The sequence below is a fragment of the Anoplophora glabripennis genome, unplaced genomic scaffold (assembly GCF_000390285.2).
Source record: "Anoplophora glabripennis isolate ALB-LARVAE unplaced genomic scaffold, Agla_2.0 scaffold570, whole genome shotgun sequence".
NCBI lineage: Eukaryota > Metazoa > Arthropoda > Insecta > Coleoptera > Cerambycidae > Anoplophora > Anoplophora glabripennis.
The window spans coordinates 156,190-179,267 of NW_019416711.1; the positions used below are offsets into that span (position 1 = coordinate 156,190).

Consider the following 23,078-nt stretch of genomic DNA (forward strand, 5'->3'; position numbering starts at 1 on the left):
TTTTACTAACTCATCTCTTCTTAATCCTCCAACAACACCCATTACTAGAATAATCTACAATAACAAAAACCTATTAAGCACATGCAATAATATAGCCAATTATTTCCTATATTACCTTTTCCAAAAGATGTGTATGCTTCTCTAATAAATTTCAAAATATCCTCTCTTGTCAATATCTTAGATTTTTTTGGAATATATCCTTTCGATATTTGCTTCAAATAAGCCTCTAATCGATGATATTCTCCTATATTTACTTTTCTGCGCATTAATATTGTGGTCCTCAGACTGAATGCTTTGTCCACAATGTGTTAGGGCTTGGAAATATCTCCTTACTAACTACTAAATATCTCATCACTAACAGCTGTCACTGGATTTCTGCTTGTCCAAGTCTCAAAACGTTTATAATCTTTATCATAAAGTAATTTAGATTTATTAGGCAGTAATTGTTCGTTGGCTTTATTGGCTCTAGCAGCAACTATTGCTGGAATATTATCTATTCTGCCTTTTCAACATGTATCCTCAGAATAAAACATTAAACTATCAAAATCAACAAATTTGCGGGTGTCATAGATACATATTGGATACATCGTTTATATATTGAAAAACTGATTTCATTCTTATTTACTAATTATTAAATTAAAAATAAATATAAAATCAGATGTCTGAAAAAAAATAATAAAACGTTGTATGCACCACGGGAGACACTAGGATGATTATGTTCTTAGGCGACTGCTCTGCGGGCATAATCGTCCCTGTATCTCCCTTGGTACATAAATAACTATTCGAAGATTGTACAAACGCCATCAAAAAATGTCAAATAATACCGAAACAAACTGTCTTAGAAACAATATTTGTTTGTCAAAGGGTGATTTAATTTCAACGAATAACTAAAAAAATTCAATACGTCTTTTTCGCAGTGTTCTACTCGAAAAAATGGAATTAACTAGCATCCATAAGAAATGGGACACACCTATACTCGCAAAGAAAAATTTATAATGGAAATATTCGAAATACTTTTTTATATTATTAATATTGACAGCGCTATAGAAAAATCTGGTTTAACTGAAGCAACGTGAATAATATAATAAGTGACACATATTCTTCAATATTTCAAGAAATGTTGGGGACGAATTATATAGTTTAATAAATATGCTTTCAGGGAAGGTAAACTCACTCTTTGGAGCTTGCGAGGCACTGATGCCTCTCGTTTATGGACCTATGTACAGCGCCACGTACGCTGCTACAATTAACGCCATGCCAGGAGCTTTTTACATTCTCGGCGGAATACTTACCGTGCCTGCAGTTTTAATATTTGGGTAAGTATACGAAATATTACGATACATAATTTTCTGCAATTGTGGCTGATTTCCACCCACCATGTATCTTGATTGCTAATACTCCAACTCCTGTATTAGCCAGTAACGTTGCCAATGTTCTTCGGAATGAATGGCCTGTATATGTTTCAGGATGTTCTAGTTTCCAAAACTGTGCAATCTTATTAGGAATCGTAGAACGGGCATTCTTGCCGACTGGTTCCAATTTAATCTTGCTATATTTCTTGACAATTTCTAGGTGAGAAACAGAAGTAATTGTAAATGCGCGTGACATACCATTTTTAGAATCTGGAATTGTAACTATAATAATGTCATCGAATTTTTTGAAATTGACGTTGTCCAAAGTAAGTTTGCATAACTCATCAGAACGGCATGCTTCTGCAATGCCTAAGACCGTCACTACCATCATTAGCAAATATGTGTTATCGGGTGCCCGAACGAGAAAATCGTTCACTTGTTCTCTTGTAAAAACGTTTGACTTTTTCACTCCACAAACTCGCCGGTGATTTTAAGTTCTTGACTCCTCCATAAAATATGTTAGCAGTGACATTTCAGAAACACTAGTATTTTTGATCTGGCACCATTCTTTAAAAATTCTATATGCTCGTCCGTAGCGCACTTTCGACTTCTCGGGAAATAAAAATTCGCAGGCATCACTTTCTATTTGAAAATCACTCATTTAGAAATAATAATTCGAAACCAACAAAATTGCAACTTTTATGTAGCTTTGCTTATAAACACCTTAGAAACGACAAAATCCAAACAACCAAGGAGACTTTGCAAGATTTCGAATAATGTCGAAATGAATCGATTAAGAAATATCAAAAAATAAAATCTAATCTTTATTTCATGAACCATAATGAACTGTAGGAGCAGATAAAATGTTATACACCACGCAGCAGTTAAGTATAATTTACCAGTCTCGGACTCTATTGCCAGCCCTCGCTCCGCTCGGGCGCAAAATCGTCCTCGTGCAAATCGTGCAAATAATACTTACATCCTTTACGGTGTAAATAACTATATGTTACTACTAAAGTTTCGATACGAAATACGACAAAGTGTATAATATCTACATATGTCTACTTTGCTTCTCTACTAGATTTCAGGTTTTTCTCACTATAAGGAGTCCATTGTTAAATTTTCCGTTAAATATGTATTTGAATTATTAAATATTATTATTTCTACTACTACCAAAAAATTGGCTAATAGTCTTTACTATATTCTGAGTTCCCAGATCTTTTTACATGTCTATATTGCAATAAAAACAATTTTTTAGATTGTGTCGTAGAACATGTTATTAAGCTTTCGTAAATATCTTTCGAGAACAACCACAGTTGTTTACGAAAAGAAGTGAACTAATGCTAATCACTGACCGTTTCAGGTGGATGTACGTCCAACACAAGAAAGACGCACAGTCCCTTGAAGCCAAGAAAGACTTAGAAAGTGGCGTTAAACCAGAAGAGAATTCCGTTATCACTGATGTTATCTTATCGACAACGCCCAAGGAGGCGCGGATAGGATCACCAATCATGAACGGAATCAGGAACAGAAGCATCGAGAACGGCATAGTGAAGGAGGAGAATGACAAGAATAAAAACGTGAGCGATAAAAATTCGGAGAATGGAGTAGCAAATCCTGCGTTCGAGATGGAAAAATGAATAAGTGACTCCTATGGTGTCAGATTTAATGTGATAGTATCTATAAGGAAATCAATGTTAATATAAACTTAGGTTATGTAGATCATTTGAACTGCTGTCGGATGCAAAGGTATTGACCCATCATTTTGACTGGATTTAACTCAAAAACTGAGGAATAAAAACACGCATGACTGCAATTTTTTCAAATTTTTTCATTTCTCATAATCAAAGTGAAGGTTCATACCTTCCGATAAGCCTTCCGATGGTGACAAACAAGATACACAGAAGAAAATATTATCTTGAGACAACCACACTTATTTGCTGTTGATGGGCATACCATAATCTTAAATTAAGTAAATTCTTTTCCTCCAAGGAGACATTTATTTAAGAAATTTTAATTAATTCAATTATAATATGCAGGTAAATAGAAGTGTTCTTGATTTGAGATAATATTACTTTTTGAAAGCACCTAGTAAAATAGGAACGCTACGAAATGTGATCCCAAATAGATATAGGTCATTTGTCTTACATTGAAATATTTATTACAATGTATTCTTTACAGTACATTCTATATTTATGTTTGTACTTTATAACTGTGGTACAAATAGTATTACAATCACATTGATCACTTAGCTTAATTATAAATAATAACAATTTTTTAAATATAGACAGTGTCACAGCGGTTCTGCTGCTTTGCAATCTATAGAATTAAGACTTGATAGGATTTAACTAAAATTTTCCGCATCCTTAGGTATTTTTTGGATTACTACTTACTAACAGAGAGAGCTATTATATAGCTTACTAAGTGACATTGAAAGCTATCAGAGTGCAAATAGCAATATCATTGAATGTAAAAATTGTATCATATTAATAATGTAAATAATTCCTTTGTATTTAATAACTGTGTTGCAAAAATATCATCATAAAATTAACATATTAAATATATTTTTGTTAAAGATATAGCTTAATTATTAAACATTTTATAGATGTATGTATAGTTTATACTTCAGTTGTACATAAGTCGTTATTTTTATTTGAATAAAATCTTTTATTTGACAAAACCTGCACACAGTATACATTTTTTTAAAGTAGTTGTGCTATACCCTCTAAAGCTGGTCCCAGCCTACTGGGATATTTGGCAAATGTCCCAATACTTATTCTAACGAGAAATACATGTAAATTTTTCCAAACGATTCGTAAATTGTGCCTTGTGTCTCAATTCGTAGGCCTTTAGCAAGCAATAGAAATATTCAGGCGATCATTCCATGTTTGTAGATAAATACACTGCTCAGAAAGAATAATATTTCATTGGTTAAATAGCAAAGAACAAAATGTTTGGAACAAATCATTCACATTGTAAGCGACCCCTTTTGACTTGTGTCAGAAAGAAATAATCGACGGGAAACGACACAATTTGAATGTTTTTTGAAAATTAAGAAAAAATATGTTTTTACACGAAATTGTAAAACAACATGTACTGTTAGATATTTGTAAATAATAATTGTTATGGATATATACGACAGTAATGTATATTATCATTATTTTATTATTGTTATTAAACTGATGAAATCAGCAGAAGTCCAAACCGATTATGCTCTATGACAGGGGTCGGCAAGTAATTTTAGGTGGGGTCCGGATACTTTTGAAAGTTTTTAACGAGGTCCAGAAAAAAAAAATCATATTTCTTACAAATTTTTTATTTTAATTTGGATTCAAATTTAATCTGCTTATTAACCATTAAGAACTCAAAACACTCACACAGTTGTAACATACTAGAAAAAATGATAAGGTTGGCACTCAATCGCAAAAAAACATTTTTTAAATAATTTATTTGAGTATTTTACACTTTCAAAAAATTTTTGGCGGTCCAGTATTTTACCTTCCGCGGTCCGTACCTGGACCGCGGTCCGCCAGTTGCCGACCCCTGCTCTATGAGGTTGATAAAATACATACAGTGCTTTCATAAATGTCCGAGTTCCATGAGACCGAGACTATTAGGCAACCACACTTACACTGCGTGCATTGATTAGTACACTATTCCCTAAAGACAAATGAGAGACCAGTGGGGTACATTTACATTGCTTTACAAACTTTGCTTCAATCTGCAAATAGAAAAAATTCATTTTTTACATTTTTACTTAACAAAATAATCATACTCCTCTAAAATATTTTGAATTTTTATCTCATTCTATATTGAAAAAGTATTTTTTGATTGAAGGAGGTTGTTCTTTAAAAACTATAGTCTCTTTTGTAACCACTTTCATTCGGAGATAATAAAAATAATATTAATAAAATACAAAACATTTGTTTCATTATTATTATTATCATTATTATTTCATTATTTAATGATACAAGGTTTGCGGAAAATTTAATTCAGCCGTATTCCCGAATCCGTACAACTAAGCTTAACAAATTGGATATAAATTTCTATAATAAATTCACTAATTATTACATTCAGACAAATAATATGAACTTTAATCAATTTGTTAAACTTGCTAAAGGTGAGTTACTCAAGAAATGTTTCTACACAGTAAATGAATATATCAATTATTTAAGTGGATGTGACTGTAGATCTACCACCTAAATTTATGACTTCAAATGTACTAATGTATGTAAACGTGGTCAATGAACTAACTAACTATCTAACTAACTAAATACAAATAGGTAAATTGTTTTACCTTACAATGCTAAGAGCATAGACACAGAGTTACTCAGCTAACAAATACTTATTATATTAATCATATTTATATTAGATATTCAAAATGACCACCTTCTTTTGCCAATCATAAATTTACTCTGCGTTTCATGCACCCAAAAAGCGTTCAAGTTCATTTGCTGTTATAATGTATATTTCATGTTCAATTGTTGCTTCCAGCTCTTCAAGTGTGTGGAGAAGATGTTTAAATATACTATTTCTGATGTGGCTAAAAAGATAAAAATCTAAAGGTATGAGATCAGGGCTTCGAGGAGGCCACAAACCCATATTCCTGAAGATATCTTCCTGAAGATAGTTTTTGCTGCAGTATATGCTGTAGCTCCATCTTACTTAAAGTACCCATGTTCATCGTCATGCATTAATTCCAGGGCTTGCTGTAAAATGTTACGTTATCGTTCTTCATTTATGACTTCTCGGAAAAAAAATGGGCTTATTATCGGTCCTCTTGAAACTGGTATCCATCTATCTTCTAAGAATGTAACATTGTTTCAATAAAATTATACAGATTTTCTGGAGTCCCAGTTCTATCATTCTGTTTGTTTACATAACCAGATAAATGTACTCAAGCCTCATGGGAATAAAACGTCAGTCAGGTCTAATAAATTACACAGCTCCACAAAAAAAAAAATCGAGAAAATTATTCCTGGAGTCTGACTATGTCTATTATATGTTCTCGGGACCTCTGAATCCAAATTCGGGATCCGTTTAATCTAATCACGTCAGGATTTTTCATAGTCAGACTCCAGGGATAATATTTCTCCATTTTTTTTGTGGAGCTGTGTTATTGTCATTTAAGTGTTCAAATTAACCAAAGTAAAGCTGCAAGTTTATTATCCCAATGACTATGACAATAATTGAACTCGCGCGCCATTATTCCATGGCTAGAAATTGGCCTCAATGATTTGGATCGAGGGGGATTATCCCTCTTTATCCTGCTTCATCTCGTGTAGGCCTGGACAGCCTTCGTAGGTGGGCCCCATCCGTCGTCTACCCCGACCGCAAATGCGGCCAGTGTAGGCGCTTTGTGGGACCTCCTTTTGTCCTGGCTGGGCCCCGCCGGCTAGGGCCCTTTCTTCTGGCGTTCTTCTTGCTTCGCCGGCTCGTCTGTGTAAACCCCGGGAGTGGTGTCATGTTTATGTGTGGTATGGTTGGGTAGGGCAGTGCGGCTACGCAGCCTGGGATGCGCTTTGCTAAGGTGGCCCTTAGGCTAGCGCGGAATAATTGAACTGAACTGGCCACCAACAATACAGTCAGACTGTGTTGGGTGCTAGGGCACAAAGGCATTTGTGGAAATGAGAAAGCGGATGAACTTGCTAGGAAGGGATCCGAGACAGAGTTCATTGGCCCGGAGCCCTTCTGTAGCACATCTCCCACTGTGGTCAGGCGAGCTCTGGGCAAATGGACTGAGACAGAACACAGGAAATACTGGACTTCAAGGCCAGGACATAGCCATTCTAAGGAGCTCATGGAGTATCTTTCGAAGGAAAGAGCGAATGATTTACTGAGCTTGAACAGAATCCGGCTCAGGAGAGTGACAGGACTCATAACGGGACATTGTCACTTTAGGAAACATCTACATAAGCTGGTAGACAGTCCGGTCTGCCGAGGATGTGAATCGGCGGATGAAACTTCTCTGCATATCCTGGGCGAGTGCCGGGCGTTTGCACGTAGCAGAATGGCGCTCCTTGGGAGACCCTATTTGGAACCCAAGAAACTGAGAGAAGTGTCAGCAAGGAAGCTTTTGGACTTTGTAAAAAGGATAAATCTACTTGCTGAATAGGACTAGTAGTGGGACGCACAATAGGCTTAATTAGGCCGCAGTGCTATGGGACTTATTAGGACCAACCACTAGAAGAAGAAGAAGATGACAATAATTGCAAGATTTAAATATTGATAAAAAATACATTCTAAAGAAATAGTAATATTAATTTTTTTTAAATTATTTAATTATCATTTATTTTTTAACTTCAGCCTTAACTTAAAAAAATAATATAATCCTATCTAAATTTTAGTGTGTAGTTGATAATTGCCGTAAGAGGTATCGTTGCACTTTATCAACAACCAATTAAACTAACTAACCAACAACTACTAGTGAAATATATGTAGTGCTCTACATTTTGGTATACGTTTAGAGATGCTGTATCCCCCATTCGAATTCATTTTGAATGACATAAATTGTTTCCAAAAACTAGAAATCGTGCTTTTATTAGTTGATCTAAAGTCATTATTTCAAATTTAGAATCACTATGGTTTAATGTTTAGCCAACTTTACGTAAAGAAATATGTTTGTTAGCTGGTTTATGTCTAGTTCATGTAATTGCCAGCAGATGGTATTAGCTGGATACAAATTTTGTTTTATTTATTCTATAGCTTGTATAAGTTCTTTTAATTTGTCTACAGTATGTCCGCGGATTGAGTTTACGAGAGGACAAATGAACCAAAAACTGAAAGATACGAAAAAAAGGTATTCTTAATAAAAGTTTTTGCTTGGTTAGAAAATACGAATCACCATGACGAACTTTAATTTTATTGTACAGGGTGGGTCAAAAACGCAAAAATCTTATGTTGCGTAAAAGTAAACTTACCTTATTTTGCAAGATACGAAAAAAGACATTCTTGATAAAAATTTTTGCTTGAAATATGAATCAGGTTATCAAAAATTTAATTTTTTATACAGGGAATAAAGTATAAAACTAAAATACGTCTTACTAAAGTGTAATTTTTAAATACAAAAATAATTACAATTAATCTAAAAAAAATTAAACAAAGCAATATGATGAAGATATCAAATTTCAAAAACACCACCCCCATAATCAGAATCACATTATTCTAATTGCTTCATTAAATATCCGAAAGAATTTCTAAAAAAATGTAACAAGCTTTTCTAAGTACGATATTATATTGCAGGTGTTATTGTAAAAGTATGGCGTGGGCAGATATCGACTTTTATACATTTTTCAAGAAAAAATTTTTTTGTGTATCCTGCAAATAAGGTATGTTTACTCTTAAGAAAAATAACATTTTTGTGTTTTTGGCCCACCCTGTACAACAAAATTGAAGTTCGTCACGGTGATTCGTATTCTATAAACCAGCAAAAACTTTTATCAAGAATACCTTTTTTTCGTATTTTGCACAATAAGGTATGTTTACTCTTAAGCAAAATAACATTTTTGTATTTTTGACCGACACTGTAAAACAAAATTGAAGTTCGTCATAGTGATTCTACTTTTATCAAGAAAGCCTTTTTTCGTAACTTTTACTTTTTGGTCCATTTGTCCTCTTGTCAACTCAATTCGCGGATATATTGTATATTTTTTAATGTTTTACATATTTCCTGATTGAATATTATACATTACAACAATATCTACATTTCGCGAAATATTATTATACATTGTTATATATAAACTTTATATATAAAGTTGAATGAAAAATTATTTTAGTAACTAATGTAACTGTTATTTTTATTTAGATCAAAACTGTCACTTCCTTAAGCAGAATGTAATTTATTAACGACACTAATTCAGTTTTAAATTTTAAGTTATGCGTTATTATTAATTCATTAAACAAGTAATTTTCCTTCTTTATTACTAATATTGTAATATTGTACATATATTTAATTCACCTTTTGATGCGATAATACTAGGAAGTATCAAGCGGTTATAAAACGTGTATTATACTAATGTTTCCTCATTTATAAAAAAAAGTTAATGGACACAATCACATGCGGATGTTTTTTTTAATATCAATTAAATTAATAAATAAATATTTAATCAGTTTTAGAGACCACGCCTGCGGGGTTGATTAAGGTTTTAATAAAACAAGACAGATGCACTGGAGAAATGCTGCTAGTTTCCTTATTTTGTAAATAACTCAATAAAATCACTCAATATTCAGTAAGGTTGTATAAAACATAACATAACTATTTTCAAGTACATTTATAGATTGGGATATTGCCAAAAAAAAATTATTTAAGTTCAAAACAGACGGTGATACGTAAAAAAGTTACATTGAGTCAATATTTTCGAAATTCAAGTACGTCCTTTGGGTAGTACCTATTGGATTTTTTTATTGACTATGCGGATAGAAGTGGCAGAAGATAAACATACGCAAAGTTGTTTTTACATCATCCAAAAAAAGTAACAAGGATCCGGATGAAAGCTAAGCTCAAGGATTGGTTCCAAGTGCCTTATCCAAATTTAACAATATATACTTCAGGGGACCTTTACAGAATTTTCGTTTCCTATACTCAAGGTTAGTAAGTATAAGCATAAGAATCACACCGTCTGCGATCTGGTGAACTACTTGTCAAGATTGTCTGCGTGCTTATTGTTAAGTCACCGCGCCCACCACGAGTTTCGAAATGCAATACACATTTTGTATCTACAACGTATTATTAACAATTTATAATTTACGGTCTAAAGTTAACGGTTTGTTTGAGTAACTCTTTTAATTTGACTTTATAGATATGATTTAAAATTTGAAAGGAGTGTGGCAATAGATTTGAGACCATTTTTCAATAAATTAATGATGCGTAACCTATAAAACGGTTGCGATGGCGTTGGTATTTACTACGCAATTCTAATTAGAACCAATAACATACTGTATACACATAATAATAATAGATCTTGCATTATGATTTATAATGCGGTAATTTGGTTCAATAGCGATTTTTATAACTGCTAGAATCCATTATTTAAATACCTAAATAGGAAAAAGGAACTAATTTAGGCAATACATTGTGTCCAAACAACAAATATGATAAATATTTTTTATATACTGCCTTGCAAAAGGGGGTTTTGCGCATGGAAAACACGCTCTGAAAACGGTATTTTGCACCCGCCGTGTGTTAAACATTTTGCACACGGTTATGTCATCTTTGCACACGCGTCTCCAGATTGTGATTTTTGTTTGATGTTGTCACCCAAATTATGCAATGTTTCAAGTTGGCTGAGTTTCATAGCAACCGTCACGGCTCCTTTATTTTGTTGATTAGATACTTCAAAAATTGTTGAATTCCCGAAGTTTGGGTGTGAAAATGTGTGATTCTGAAGAGATTTTACAGAAAGCAAGCGAAATATGTTCGGAACTGCTGCCCAAAAAATCCAGAAGCAGGTATGAAGCTGAGTTAAGCCGATTTATGGACTGGCGACTAGCCAAAAATGTCCAAACTTGAAGTTTCGAAAAAGATAGAGTCTTCAGTGTCTTCTGCTGCCACAGAACCAGAACAACGATCGTCTACTGGAATATAACAAGAAAACAACGACCGCACGCTGAAAAACTGCACTAAAAACACGACACCAAAAATATTCTCTGTTACCGAAAACAAGGTGCACAATAATACTGCTTTTCCCAGCGCAACCTTGAAGGAATGTTCAAATGTTACCATAAATATTAAATATTAGTTTCTTTTGTTAATGCGTTAGTAATTTTCTTAATAAAAACGAGTTAAATTAAAAGTTGTATTTAATTTATTTTGTTAATGCGTTGGCAATTTTAGTAATAAAAACGATTAAAATTAAAATTTGATTTTTGTGGTCTCTGTTTGCAGTCGTATAAAAAGTATCGTAAAAAAAACCGTTTGAAAACATCTTTGCACACTCGCTCGACTTGTAGACCTCGCCTTCGGCTCGGTCCACCAGTATGCAAAGACTCGTGTGCAAAGAGTCGTTTCCAAACCTTGTTGTTTAATATACTATTAATATACAAGCAATTCATCAAATTCGTAATCCATCAAAATGACCAATATTGTCAGATATGACAGCTTATTTGTGCATTTTTTTGACTAATTACTACAAAACAGTCCATGATTTTCATTATATGTTTAGCCCGCGCAAGAGACTGGCATCGAGCATAAAAAGAGAGACAGCATTGTTTGACTTCTTGAAATTCTGCCATATAATGCGTGTCAGTGCGAGTCATAAGCGCACAAGTAAGAAAAACCTGTTAGTATTTTTACATTTTAGTCATTTTAATAAGTTCTGTTAAAAATGGAATCCTGTGGAAGTTTAACAGATCAAAAAGCTCGTACGATAAGCTAGCACGAAATAAGGATGTGTCGGGTGATGTGTCGCCTAAAAGTGTAGTTGTTTAAAAGTCTGTCAGAAGTGTTTATCGTGTTAAAAGTGGTGAGAATGTAAAAAAGCAGAGAAACATACAGCATAGAAAAAAGACGTTAAATGTACGACATGTATAGGGAGATCCACTGACTTTCCGTTAAAAGTGAACATCCAACCTTAAAAAATTGCAATCGCAGAAGACGTAGATTTGCCTATGTTGTTCCAAAAAGTTTTTCTGGAATTAAATTCAAAAAGTATGCCAAAAAAGAATAAAAGTTAGAGAATATAATAGTGTCATACATCTAAAACGAAAAGTTTTTTGTCTCGCTGAAATATACACGCAAAAAAAATCTTGCTTCAAATGTATAACATTTGGTTTTAAAGTATCGAACGTTTATACATACAGGGTGGGCCATTAGTGTGAGAAAGTAAAATAACTCCCTTGTTATTCATAATACAGAAAAAATGTTTATGAAAGTAGTACAGAAGGCAAATGTTAGGCAAAGACTTCTATATTAGCTAATATCGATATTAAGAAAGTATAAACTTGATTTTCAAATGGAACACCTTATATTTTATTGTTCTATTTTATTCACATCAGTCCACTTCAACTTTTATTAAGTATGTATGTTCTACACCTAAAGTTGTTAGTTTTTAAGATATAGCAACATTTCTGGAAAAACCTAATTTTTATTATTTTCGGGCCGCACCAAATGGCTTTGGAAAAAACTGTCACATTGTGTCAACTTGTCAGTTCATAATTTATCATTCCATTTTGAGTTAATTTTATTAGTTAATATTTATTTGTGGTATTCTATAAAATAATAAAAATTAAGTTTTTTCAGAAATGTTGCTATATCTTAAAAACTAACAATTTTAGATATAGAACGTGCTTAATAAAAGTTGAAGTGGACCGATATGTGGATAAAATAGAACAATAAAATACAGGGTGTTCCATTAAAAAAAATGTAATATTTGGCGTGTCCCGTTTTTCTCGTCAGCCTGTATGTATAAAATTAATTTTGTAGTTTAAGTTTCTTGATTCTGTATAACTTTTATATAAACTTTTTTCTGTATTATGAGTAAAAAGGGAGTTATTTTACTTTCTCACATTAATGGCCCACCCCGTATATACGCAAGAAAATATTTTCTTCTTTCAAGAAAATTATTTATTTATTTAAATATTTTAAATTTTTACCCAGAAATATAATTTCTTACTTTAAAAATAGCCAGCATTTAAAATAAATAGTTGATACGGTTAAACGAATTCTATTCTTAATTTTATGATCTACATAGATTTTATAGAAATATGTTTTGTATTGTATTAATGTATCGTTTGTTTAATACAAAATTGAATCATTTTGGTCAAATTGTATGTACTTTAATTATTTTAATTGGATATAAATATTTCTTAGTAATAAAAAATATTTTGTTTCATACCCAAAACACCTCTACCCTCTAGTACAACAGTTAGGATCGTTACTAAGTTTAACCAACCAGACATAGGTCGGTTTGAGACTCATTGATGTAGTGTCATTACTCACAAGGAGATGAGTATACACAGAGCGTAAGTGGCTCCATCTGTCGTGTTACTTCCCACCTACGCCATTCTGTGACCTGCTACAATTTTCTTTCAAAAAAACACAAGTATGATTATAATATGCTACATTTATCTTGAATAATTCCTACATTAATACTAAACAGATAAATTATAGATCACAGCAAATATTTCACATAGGTTGGCGAAAGTAATATATACATTTGAATAGAATAAAATAACATTTACGGTAAATAATGTCATCTGCTCATTTGATTCAAATAATGAAGGACATACGATTTCCAAAGTTTGCCAAAATTTATATACTTACCAATAGCAGTTGAGAAGCATTTTTAGGAGAATTTTCTACTGATTTAAAGTAACTTTCTGTGAAGTAAATGCGAATTTTCGGACAATAGTGGGGTATTCGAAAAACGGTTTGCATCCATTTTGTCTCATGTAATGCAAACTGGTGCAATGATTGTTATGGATAAGGCGCCTTCCCGCGAATATAAAAATTGCCGCCATCTGCATGGAGAAAATGGAAGTCATGAAATGGTTGAATGAAAAACATATTAAAGATAAAGGTGCGATAAAAATACAAATAGATGAAATGTGTAGTAGATGAAAAGGGTATTATACTTCTAATATGGGCGAATATAAAAATTTATGTGGCATCACGAAATATACAACTTTTAGATTAGGAGATTTATAAAAGTACTTCTGTAGGAGGTGATTAATCGGGAAATTTCGGAGATATGGAATAAGAGCATTATGCGCGTACAAAAAGAAGAAGGAAAAAGTATAAATAGTAAAGTACCATCTACCTGTTGCAAATTGGATATACCAAGGTGAGTGTAATCTAATTTTTACTAAAATCGACGTATGATTTACTGTTATCTATAAAAAGTTTTTGGAACCTTCTAAAATGATACGCCCATGGAATCGCATTTGCCGCGTGCCTCGACCATCGCCTCGTATGGATCTACATACATGTTGAGAAATCACTGAAGTGAAGCTTTAATTGTGTCTTCATATTTCCTTTTGTGTTGGATAATTTAATAATTTCGTTGTTACTGTAATTTCTTGGGCAATTTGTATCTTATATACAGTTTTTACGAACTATATTAAAAATTTCTCCTGAATTTCTCACGCAAGTTTTTTGGCTTACTATTTTAAATTTCACTTATTCAATTTTATCTGATTAACTGCAAGATCATTTATTTTATGAATATTATTTAAATTAGTTACTTACTTAAGTATGATGAGTAAGTTACAAAGAGAATTTGATTCGTGTTAGATACCGTTTTAGCTTTTAATGAATATTTGGTTTGCCTAAATCGATAAAGCTACGAATATCTTTTTATGTTTTCGATACCTCTCAATTTTTAGTATGATACCCTTCTGTACGAACAATTTTATGGACGTACAGGTTTAAAAATTCGTATAATTTACATGGTTAGATGATCGTGAGCGGGTGTGGCTCAAAATTATCAAAAATAATTGATACTGCTTGAAGTCTACGCCTAGAAACTGACTGACAGCTATTGACGATGATGAATTAATGTTTTATAATCCCTTTACCGATTGCGATCTCCATTTCGGTAATCTTAATTTCGTTTCTGAACCTGTCTTTGCCTTTTTCGTCACAACAATGCATCGTATATAGATATAATTTACGTGTCTAAAAAACAGTGGTATTTGTATTATTCCCCTGAATAAAAAAAAAATGTGACAAAAAATTATATAACTTTTTTTTAATTTGTCACTGGATGACTGAAAATAAGAAAATGCAACTAACTTCGAAATTTTTTAAATTTATTTGTGTATCTGTCACAACGTTTGTATTATGCTATAAATATTTTGACTTTTTTTCCATTCTGTGTTAATTTTCATATTAACATTCACTGCACAGATACTGTTATCTTTAGCAACTTAAAACAGTTGCGGCTACTTCTGCTGTATGATTGGCATCTAAAGTACGGGAAAAGTGAAATTTACTAGCATATAAAAAATGTTTCCTCGTTATCATTGAATAACGACGTTAATAAAAATGAGACGGTTTTTATTCATGGCCAATAGCCCCGGCGTGGTCTGTGTTTAAATTCTACATTTATAAAAAAAAACGGTTTAGCTTTACTTTCTAAAATCCTTGTCCCTCGTGGCATAGCACAGGATAAAATGTATGTTTTTTTTTCCTTTAAAAATTCTCAACTTGTAAACATAACTAAATAAAATTTAAGATGTACGTATTAAAATATATACAGGGTGAACACACTGTATTTATTGAACATGTGAACATAGGTCGTAAATAGCTTCCTAACCGAGAAAAAGGGTCTTGAATTATTTTTTTACGTTTTTTTGATGATATTAAAAAAACAGCAAAGCAGAGAGCGTGGCCGCTTCGGCCTGCTCGAAATTGAATCGGCTATAACTACGTAAATAATTGATCAATCGTTCTGTTTTTTTTTAAAGAATTCCAAGAATTTTTAAAACCTGCTTTAAAAAATTTGATTTGATTGAATATTCACAAAGTTCTAATTGTTTATAAGTACAAAAATTCGACCAATGTTTATACAAGCGCCAGATCTCTCCTAATTGACGGATTCGGATTTTCAAAAAAAGTTTGAAAGCTTGAGAGCCCTTCTATATGTGATAAAATTTTCAAGTATCTAAGTGCCTTGGTTTATGCTGTGCAAAATTTTGAAAATTTGCAATTTTTTTTTCAAAATCTGGATTGCAAAATTATTATGCAAAATCTATCGAACCGATTTTGATGAAATTTGGTGTGATAATTCTACATAACATGAAGTTTTTTTGAGCCAAGTATAAAGGTCCTATACCCAATTTAAATGCCCCAAAAAAATTCCCAAAAAAGTATTGTTTTTTAACCCCATTTTTGCGATTTTTTCGATTATTACCATAATAATCATGATTAATTCGATTTGTAACTAGACATGTTTTGTAAAAAATTTTATTGCAAACATTTTTTTCCTCCTCCATTTTCGCCTAAAATCAACTCTTGAAAAGATACATAATTAAATAGGAAGAAAAATATGACATTCTTCGAATTTTTTAAACATATTGTGCCGCCAAAAGTTAAGCCCACGTTTTTTTTACGCGCATAGAAAAATTTTCATTTCTAGTGATTTTTGAAAGACTTCTGTTTACTGCTACATACTTCTGTGGGTACCGGTCGCTTTTAATCTGTTAACGCCTGAAGGGACGTATTTTTAAAAAATTTTCAACGGCTGCAATAACAGCGAGTATACTCAAATTTTTTCAGAATTTTTGGAATGATTTTTGGATTTTTCAAAAAACGGCCAAATTTGAAAAATGTAAAAACGTCTCAAAAAATTGTGAAAAAATTTGAGCGTATTCTTTGCATAATACCAACAACTTTCTGTTTTATAACATTTTTTCGAAAACCCCACCATTTTCAAGAAAAAAATTTCTAAAGATTTTGAGGTCTTTTTTGCTAAGATCTCAAAAAAAATTTTTGGATGCACGCATCTTTAAGTTTAGGGTCGTAGGCCACGATATTTTCAATCCACTTATAAATCCTTATCTGATTTAGATACGGAAATCCAGTTTGAAAAAAATTAAGTCAAGTAGAAAATTCGGAATCTTTTGGAAAAATCCCATATAGTTACTTCCAGCTGCATTTTTCGAGGAATCTGACCTTTTTTTGTCATTGCAGCCGTTGAAAAAAGAAAAAAAAATACGTGAAAATACGTGCCTTCAGGCGTTAACGGGTTAAATTCCTATTTTGAAATTAATAACACAATAATTTATACATATATTATAGAAATAATAATAAAAATTGTTGAGTTTAGCTAAAATAATGGATTTCATGCCATTTACTCAGAATCCTTTAATTCTGACAATATGACACAAGCGTAGAATTATTTAAAAAAAACACTGACCACCCATTTACCACGTCACTGATGGTTGTAGTGGACTGTTTATAGGTCATTTTTAAAGAACATTATATCGCAAATTTGTTTTCTTTATTACTTGCTGTTTTTTAGGTATCCTGAAAAAACGGTAAACAAAATTAAATTCGATACCCGGTATCTCGATTAGGAAGCAACTCACGTCTGTCTTCAATGAACCCTTTGTTCCAAATCAAGTCCTCTATCAACTGTTAAAATTAGTACTTTTAAAAAGGGAACATCCTGTAGATATATAAAAATATGAAATGGCCTATTAAGTACTGTAGAGTAAATCATTTTAGAAACATTTCAACATTTAGCTGAATTAGCTGGAGAAGCAGAGAAACAACTCTAGGGATTGATTAAAAAAAAAGTACATACCGATTTCACGTACATAATTAAATATGAGCAGCAATTTGCAAAGCTTAATTACAGACAACTTCGAAAGCTGTATGTCTAGATGGACTGGAATGCGTACAGTATAATGTGGTTGGGGCAAGGACAACCAAATTACCATAGCGAGGAAAATTTTTTATACTCATTTATGCACTTAACAGAATTAATTCATTTTCAAAACTATATTATCTAATTATAAAAAAATATTAAACAGTTTTGAAACAAGATTATTAAATTTCTTTCATAAATATATTCTATTATTATTATTCTCACAGTTTTTTTACTCTTTATTAAGGTATTAAGCAATACAACAGGTATAACAAATATGGTATCCAGAACTACAAAGCATAAACTATGCTTTGTGTCCAGAACCAAATGATTATTGATATTTTGTCTGGTTCCTATGGTATGTCATAAGATTTTAGGTCAAAATCTAATCAATACATGTTTCTATTATAATCATCAAATTAGTTTTTTATACTGTAGTAAATATTAATTTCCTTTTTTACTAATTTTAAAAATACTTACAGTAATTTTTCGAAAAATTATTGTTTGATACATAATTGCAAAGTCGTTTTTACATTCTCTCATGCTTTTTTAATTGATGACGTTAGCAAAATCTAGAATCAACCATAACTATTTTAAGGAGATAATAAAATATACGGCAAATGTTGAATTCCATTGCAAAACGAAGTAGTAGTTGGAAATTTCAATTTAAATTTTTTACAACTAACGGATATTTAAACTTAGGTGTGACAGTTATAAAAATGTTGTAGTGATTTGCAACAATGCTATATGAGTTTTGCAATAATTTTAGAATAAATTGACAACCCACTTGTGACACATTTTCCCTTGCCAATGTTTATAATAAGTAGGTACTTTCTATAACTGTTAAAAACACATTATTGGCAATAGATTTTGTTTACTAATATACAGGGTGTCCGGTAAGTACCTCCTAATCTCTCGGGAGTGTATAGGGGAGGTCAAAATAAAACTAGTCCTTCCTATAATTTTTTTTCCTAATGTGCCTAACCTAACCTAACCTAACGGAGTTATGGGGGTCAAAGGGGTACCTAGAAATTAACGTTTAGGGTTATAATTTTGAAATCACCCTGTATATTTTAATAAAATTTTCGTACGTTGTATTACACATGGAGCTCTACGATTTGATGCTAAAATCAACTTTTTGCTATTATCAGGTGTCCAGAAACGGACTGGCCCTATCACAATTTTTCTCAAAATTTTGACAGAAGTAATTTTATCAAACTGAAAATATTATTATTAGATACTCTGAAGGTTTTTCTTTAAAAATGGTACTCTTTATTTATTTCGAAAAAATGAACGGTTTGCGAGATAAATCGGTTTTGAAAAAAATTGGTAACAAATACAACAACAATTAAAATTTATTTTTTTACAATAAAATCATTCCCGCTAGTGCCAGCCTACAGATTCACCATAAACATTTACTGGTGGTGAATTAAGGGAATGAATAATGCCGTTTCTTGTAAAATCAACATCTATGACCAAAATACATCTACAAATTATTATTGCTCTTGTCTCCATGGAGTTCTTTTCTATTGTTTTCGTTGTTAGACCCTGTTGATTTTAAAGTACTTGTCAAAGGCGCGTGACAGAATAAAAATTCAATTTTATTGTGGTATTCGTTTTAAGCCGTTAGAAATAACATTTAAAAATGGAAGAATATTCCTGTGCAGAATATGCTGATATGCACCTAATTTATGGGGAAGCATTATGCAACTCCGTGGAGGCAAGAAGACTTTATGAGGAAAGGTTTCCGGGTCGACATTTGCCGAGTCCAAAAACTTTTGAAAGAGTTGATCGTAGTTTAAGAGAAACAGGTAAAAAAAAATAGTGAAAAACGTTAGTGAAACTAATTTCTTCCGAATCCTTTATTTAGGAAGCTTTTTGCCACGCCGTGGTGGAGCAGGAGCCCCGAGGAGAGTACGAGACCCTCATGTAGAGGAACAAATATTGGAAGACGTTGCTAATAATCCTTCAAATAGCATAAGGAAGCTTGCGGCGCAAAACAATGTTACAAAATGGGCTGTACATGAAACTCTGAAAGAACAATTGCTTTACCCGTACCACATCCAAAAAGTACATGCTATGTCTCCAGATGATTATCCAAAAAGACTTCAATACGCCAATTGGTTTTTACAGCATCATATTCGGAATCATAATTTTGGTACATCTATTTTGTTCACCGATGAAGCAGGTTTTACAAGAGACGGCATAATTAATTCGCATAATCTACATGTCTGGGATGAAGAAAACCCTCACGCTTTAGTTCAAACTCGCTACCAACAAAGGTTTATGGTGAATGTGTGGGCTGGCATTATCGGGAATCATTTGATTGGTCCATTTATTCTGGAGCAAAGACTTAATGGTGCTCTTTATTTGCAATTTTTAGAGGAAAATCTAAATATTTTGTTAGAAGAAGTGCCCCTTCAAATAAGAACTGAAATGTGGTACATGCATGACGGTGCACCACCCCACTTTGATCGTTTAGTACGTCAACATCTGACGAATGTTTTTGGTGATCGATGGATAGGTCGAGGCGGACCTGTATTATGGCCACCTAGGTCGCCCGACCTAAACCCATTAGACTTTTTTCTGTGGGGTCATTTAAAAAATAACGTTTATTCAACACCCGTAAATAGTAGAGAGGAACTTCTGCTGAGGCTAACACAGAACTGTGACCATCTCCGCAATAATCACGGAATATTATTTCAAGTGCACCGGGAAAACATTCGTAGGATTAGAAAGTGCATTGAAGTACGGGGTGCTCATTTTGAACATCTACCGAAGTAACATTTAGGTACCTTTGTTCATTGTTGAATGTTCTTTGTTGCATGTCTTGTAAGTAAGTTATTTTTCAAATGTTATTTTTAATTGGTCACTACTTGCTCATAAAGTATAGCCAACCCGTTCAAAGATTTCTGGACTTGATAAAGTTAAAGAAATTAAATGCATGAAATAATATGTAAAAAAAATAAATTTTAATTGTTGTTGTATTTGTTACCAATTTTTTTCAAAACCGATTTATCTCGCAAACCGTTCATTTTTTCGAAATAAATAAAGAGTACCATTTTTAAAGAAAAACCTTCAGAGTATCTAATAATAATATTTTCAGTTTGATAAAATTACTTCTGTCAAAATTTTGAGAAAAATTGTGATAGGGCCAGTCCGTTTCTGGACACCTGATAATAGCAAAAAGTTGATTTTAGCATCAAATCGTAGAGCTCCATGTGTAATACAACGTACGAAAATTTTATTAAAATATACAGGGTGGTTTCAAAGTTATAACCCTAAACGTTAATTTCTAGGTACCCCTTTGACCCCCCATAACTCCGTTAGGGGGCACATTAGGAAAAAAAATTATAGGAAGGACTAGTTTTATTTTGACCTCCCCTATACACTCCCGAGAGATTAGGAGGTACTTACCGGACACCCTGTATATCCCATACCTATTACTGTTAATAGTTCAATTCGATGTATGGGATTAAAAATGGAATATTTTTATGAACAAAATTATTTAGATATAAGTAAATACTTAAGAACGTAGTAAGCCTAAACATAGAAAAAATACAGATTACTTAATTCATATTTTAATGAAAAATTAAAACTGAAGTCGAAATAAGGAAGAATTTAGAGAAATATCCGAAAATGTTGCTGTTGCTGTTTCAAAAGAAGGTACTTGTCAAGTCAAATGTTGCTACTTCTTAAATATTTTTAGGTGCGCACAGAACATATTTAAATTAAACTAAGATGATTTATTCAAATTTAGTTAGTTTAATGTTAAGTAACCGATATAACAGTGGGTTCTTCTTTTTCAATATCATAAATTATTTAATAGAGAACTAAATACTGCCCATTTGATTATATTTTAGTCAGGTACAAGCAACTACATTTAGAAAAATAATAATGTACAATTAGAAATAAAAAATGCCTGTTAAAGCTACAAATTATACAGAATAACATCCAGTGTAAAAATTGCTGCATTACTATAAAGTCTATTATATTTAAGTCTGCAAAATTTACATCGATTTGAACAGTTCCCACAATTTTTGTTTACCTGTGCCTAATTACTTCCGTTGCAAAATACAGAAAGTAGTTTCAGATGAGAAAACATAATTATTATTATTAATAGTAAAGTTTAATAAGACTCAGTGATCCCGAAAACAAAAGAATAAACTATTTAGACTTAAATGGTAGGTAGTGTAAATCCTTCATGCAAAGAAAAATAAGCAGTTGATTTAGTACCAGTTTCACAAATTTCACGAGATCTCGGAAACAAGTGAAAGATGAATCATATAGATTAGAAAATTTGAACGTATTATAGGTATATTACAAAATTTCCTCCTACACATTTTGCCTCACATTTTGCATAACACGCCAGACAAGATTTTAACGATATCAATGTAGTTCACTGTATGCTTTCTAAAACTGACATACAAGTATGCCTGTTTAAATACTGATACTGCGGCAGTTCTATGTACATTTTCATATACGGTTGAATGAATACCATTATTTCATATACGATGATATAAACGTTTTGTACGATCAGGTGAAATATCTCACATAATTAAAGATATTATATAAACGCCAATAAAACATGTGATTTTTCTTTTTAAAAAAGATTTTATTCACATTATGTCACAACAGGAAATATATTGAACTTGGGTTTTCAAAGGCTGTATTGCACACAATGTGTATAATCTGAAATACTTTCTTCTAATGATATTAGATAAGATCTATTATATATATATATATAAATCAACGTTAGTCTGTATGTCACTTATTAGATTGATTGAGCTCTTTATAGGTTATGTTCGACACATTACTGAAAAAATACATAAAGCAGCTTGAGCATTTTTCAATAGGTGGCGCTGAGCGTTATTACAGAAATTCAATCGATTGCCATTATTGTACGGTAATAATGTACAATATTGTAATGTAATAATAGCAATAAGGAAAAGAAAATAGCCACTGCAAAGCATGACGGAGCTCAGCTAGTATGAAAAAAATTACTGTTGCTGTTTATTATTTATACATTAAAGTTAACCCTAATATTCAGTTTCTTCCCAGAAATGATTGTAGTGTATTAAAACTGCACTTATTATGGGTATTTGCTTAGATATACACCTATATTTCATACGGTGTCATGCTTGTATTATCTATTACCATTTTTTTTAATTTACCCAAAGGTAAACAATTAGTTATAATAAATGTCTGCATCGTTTATGTTCTAAATCTATTAATAGAAGCTTAACCTAACCTACCTTAACCCAATTCTATCTTATCTAATCTTACCACGAAATTAATAAATGTTTATTAATTTTTTTTACAACCCTTCAGTAGACATTATTTATATCATTTATAGAATACAACTTATTATTTAGTAAATTATTTTAATCCATTTATAGAACATACCGCCCGTCATTAA

General features: G+C 32.0%; 1 protein-coding gene across 1 annotated transcript in view; it reads left to right on the forward strand.

The window, feature by feature from the left end:
• Positions 1-4,020, forward strand: part of LOC108912080 (proton-coupled folate transporter-like) — a 60,694-nt gene extending 56,674 nt beyond the window's left edge. Inside the window, exons 6-7 of the mRNA XM_018717241.2 lie at positions 1,160-1,316; positions 2,716-4,020. Coding sequence (XP_018572757.1) covers positions 1,160-1,316; positions 2,716-2,992 — 434 coding nt within the window. The 3' untranslated portion in view covers positions 2,993-4,020. The remainder of the gene's footprint in view (positions 1-1,159; positions 1,317-2,715) is intronic.
• The last annotated feature ends 19,058 nt before the right edge of the window (positions 4,021-23,078 follow it).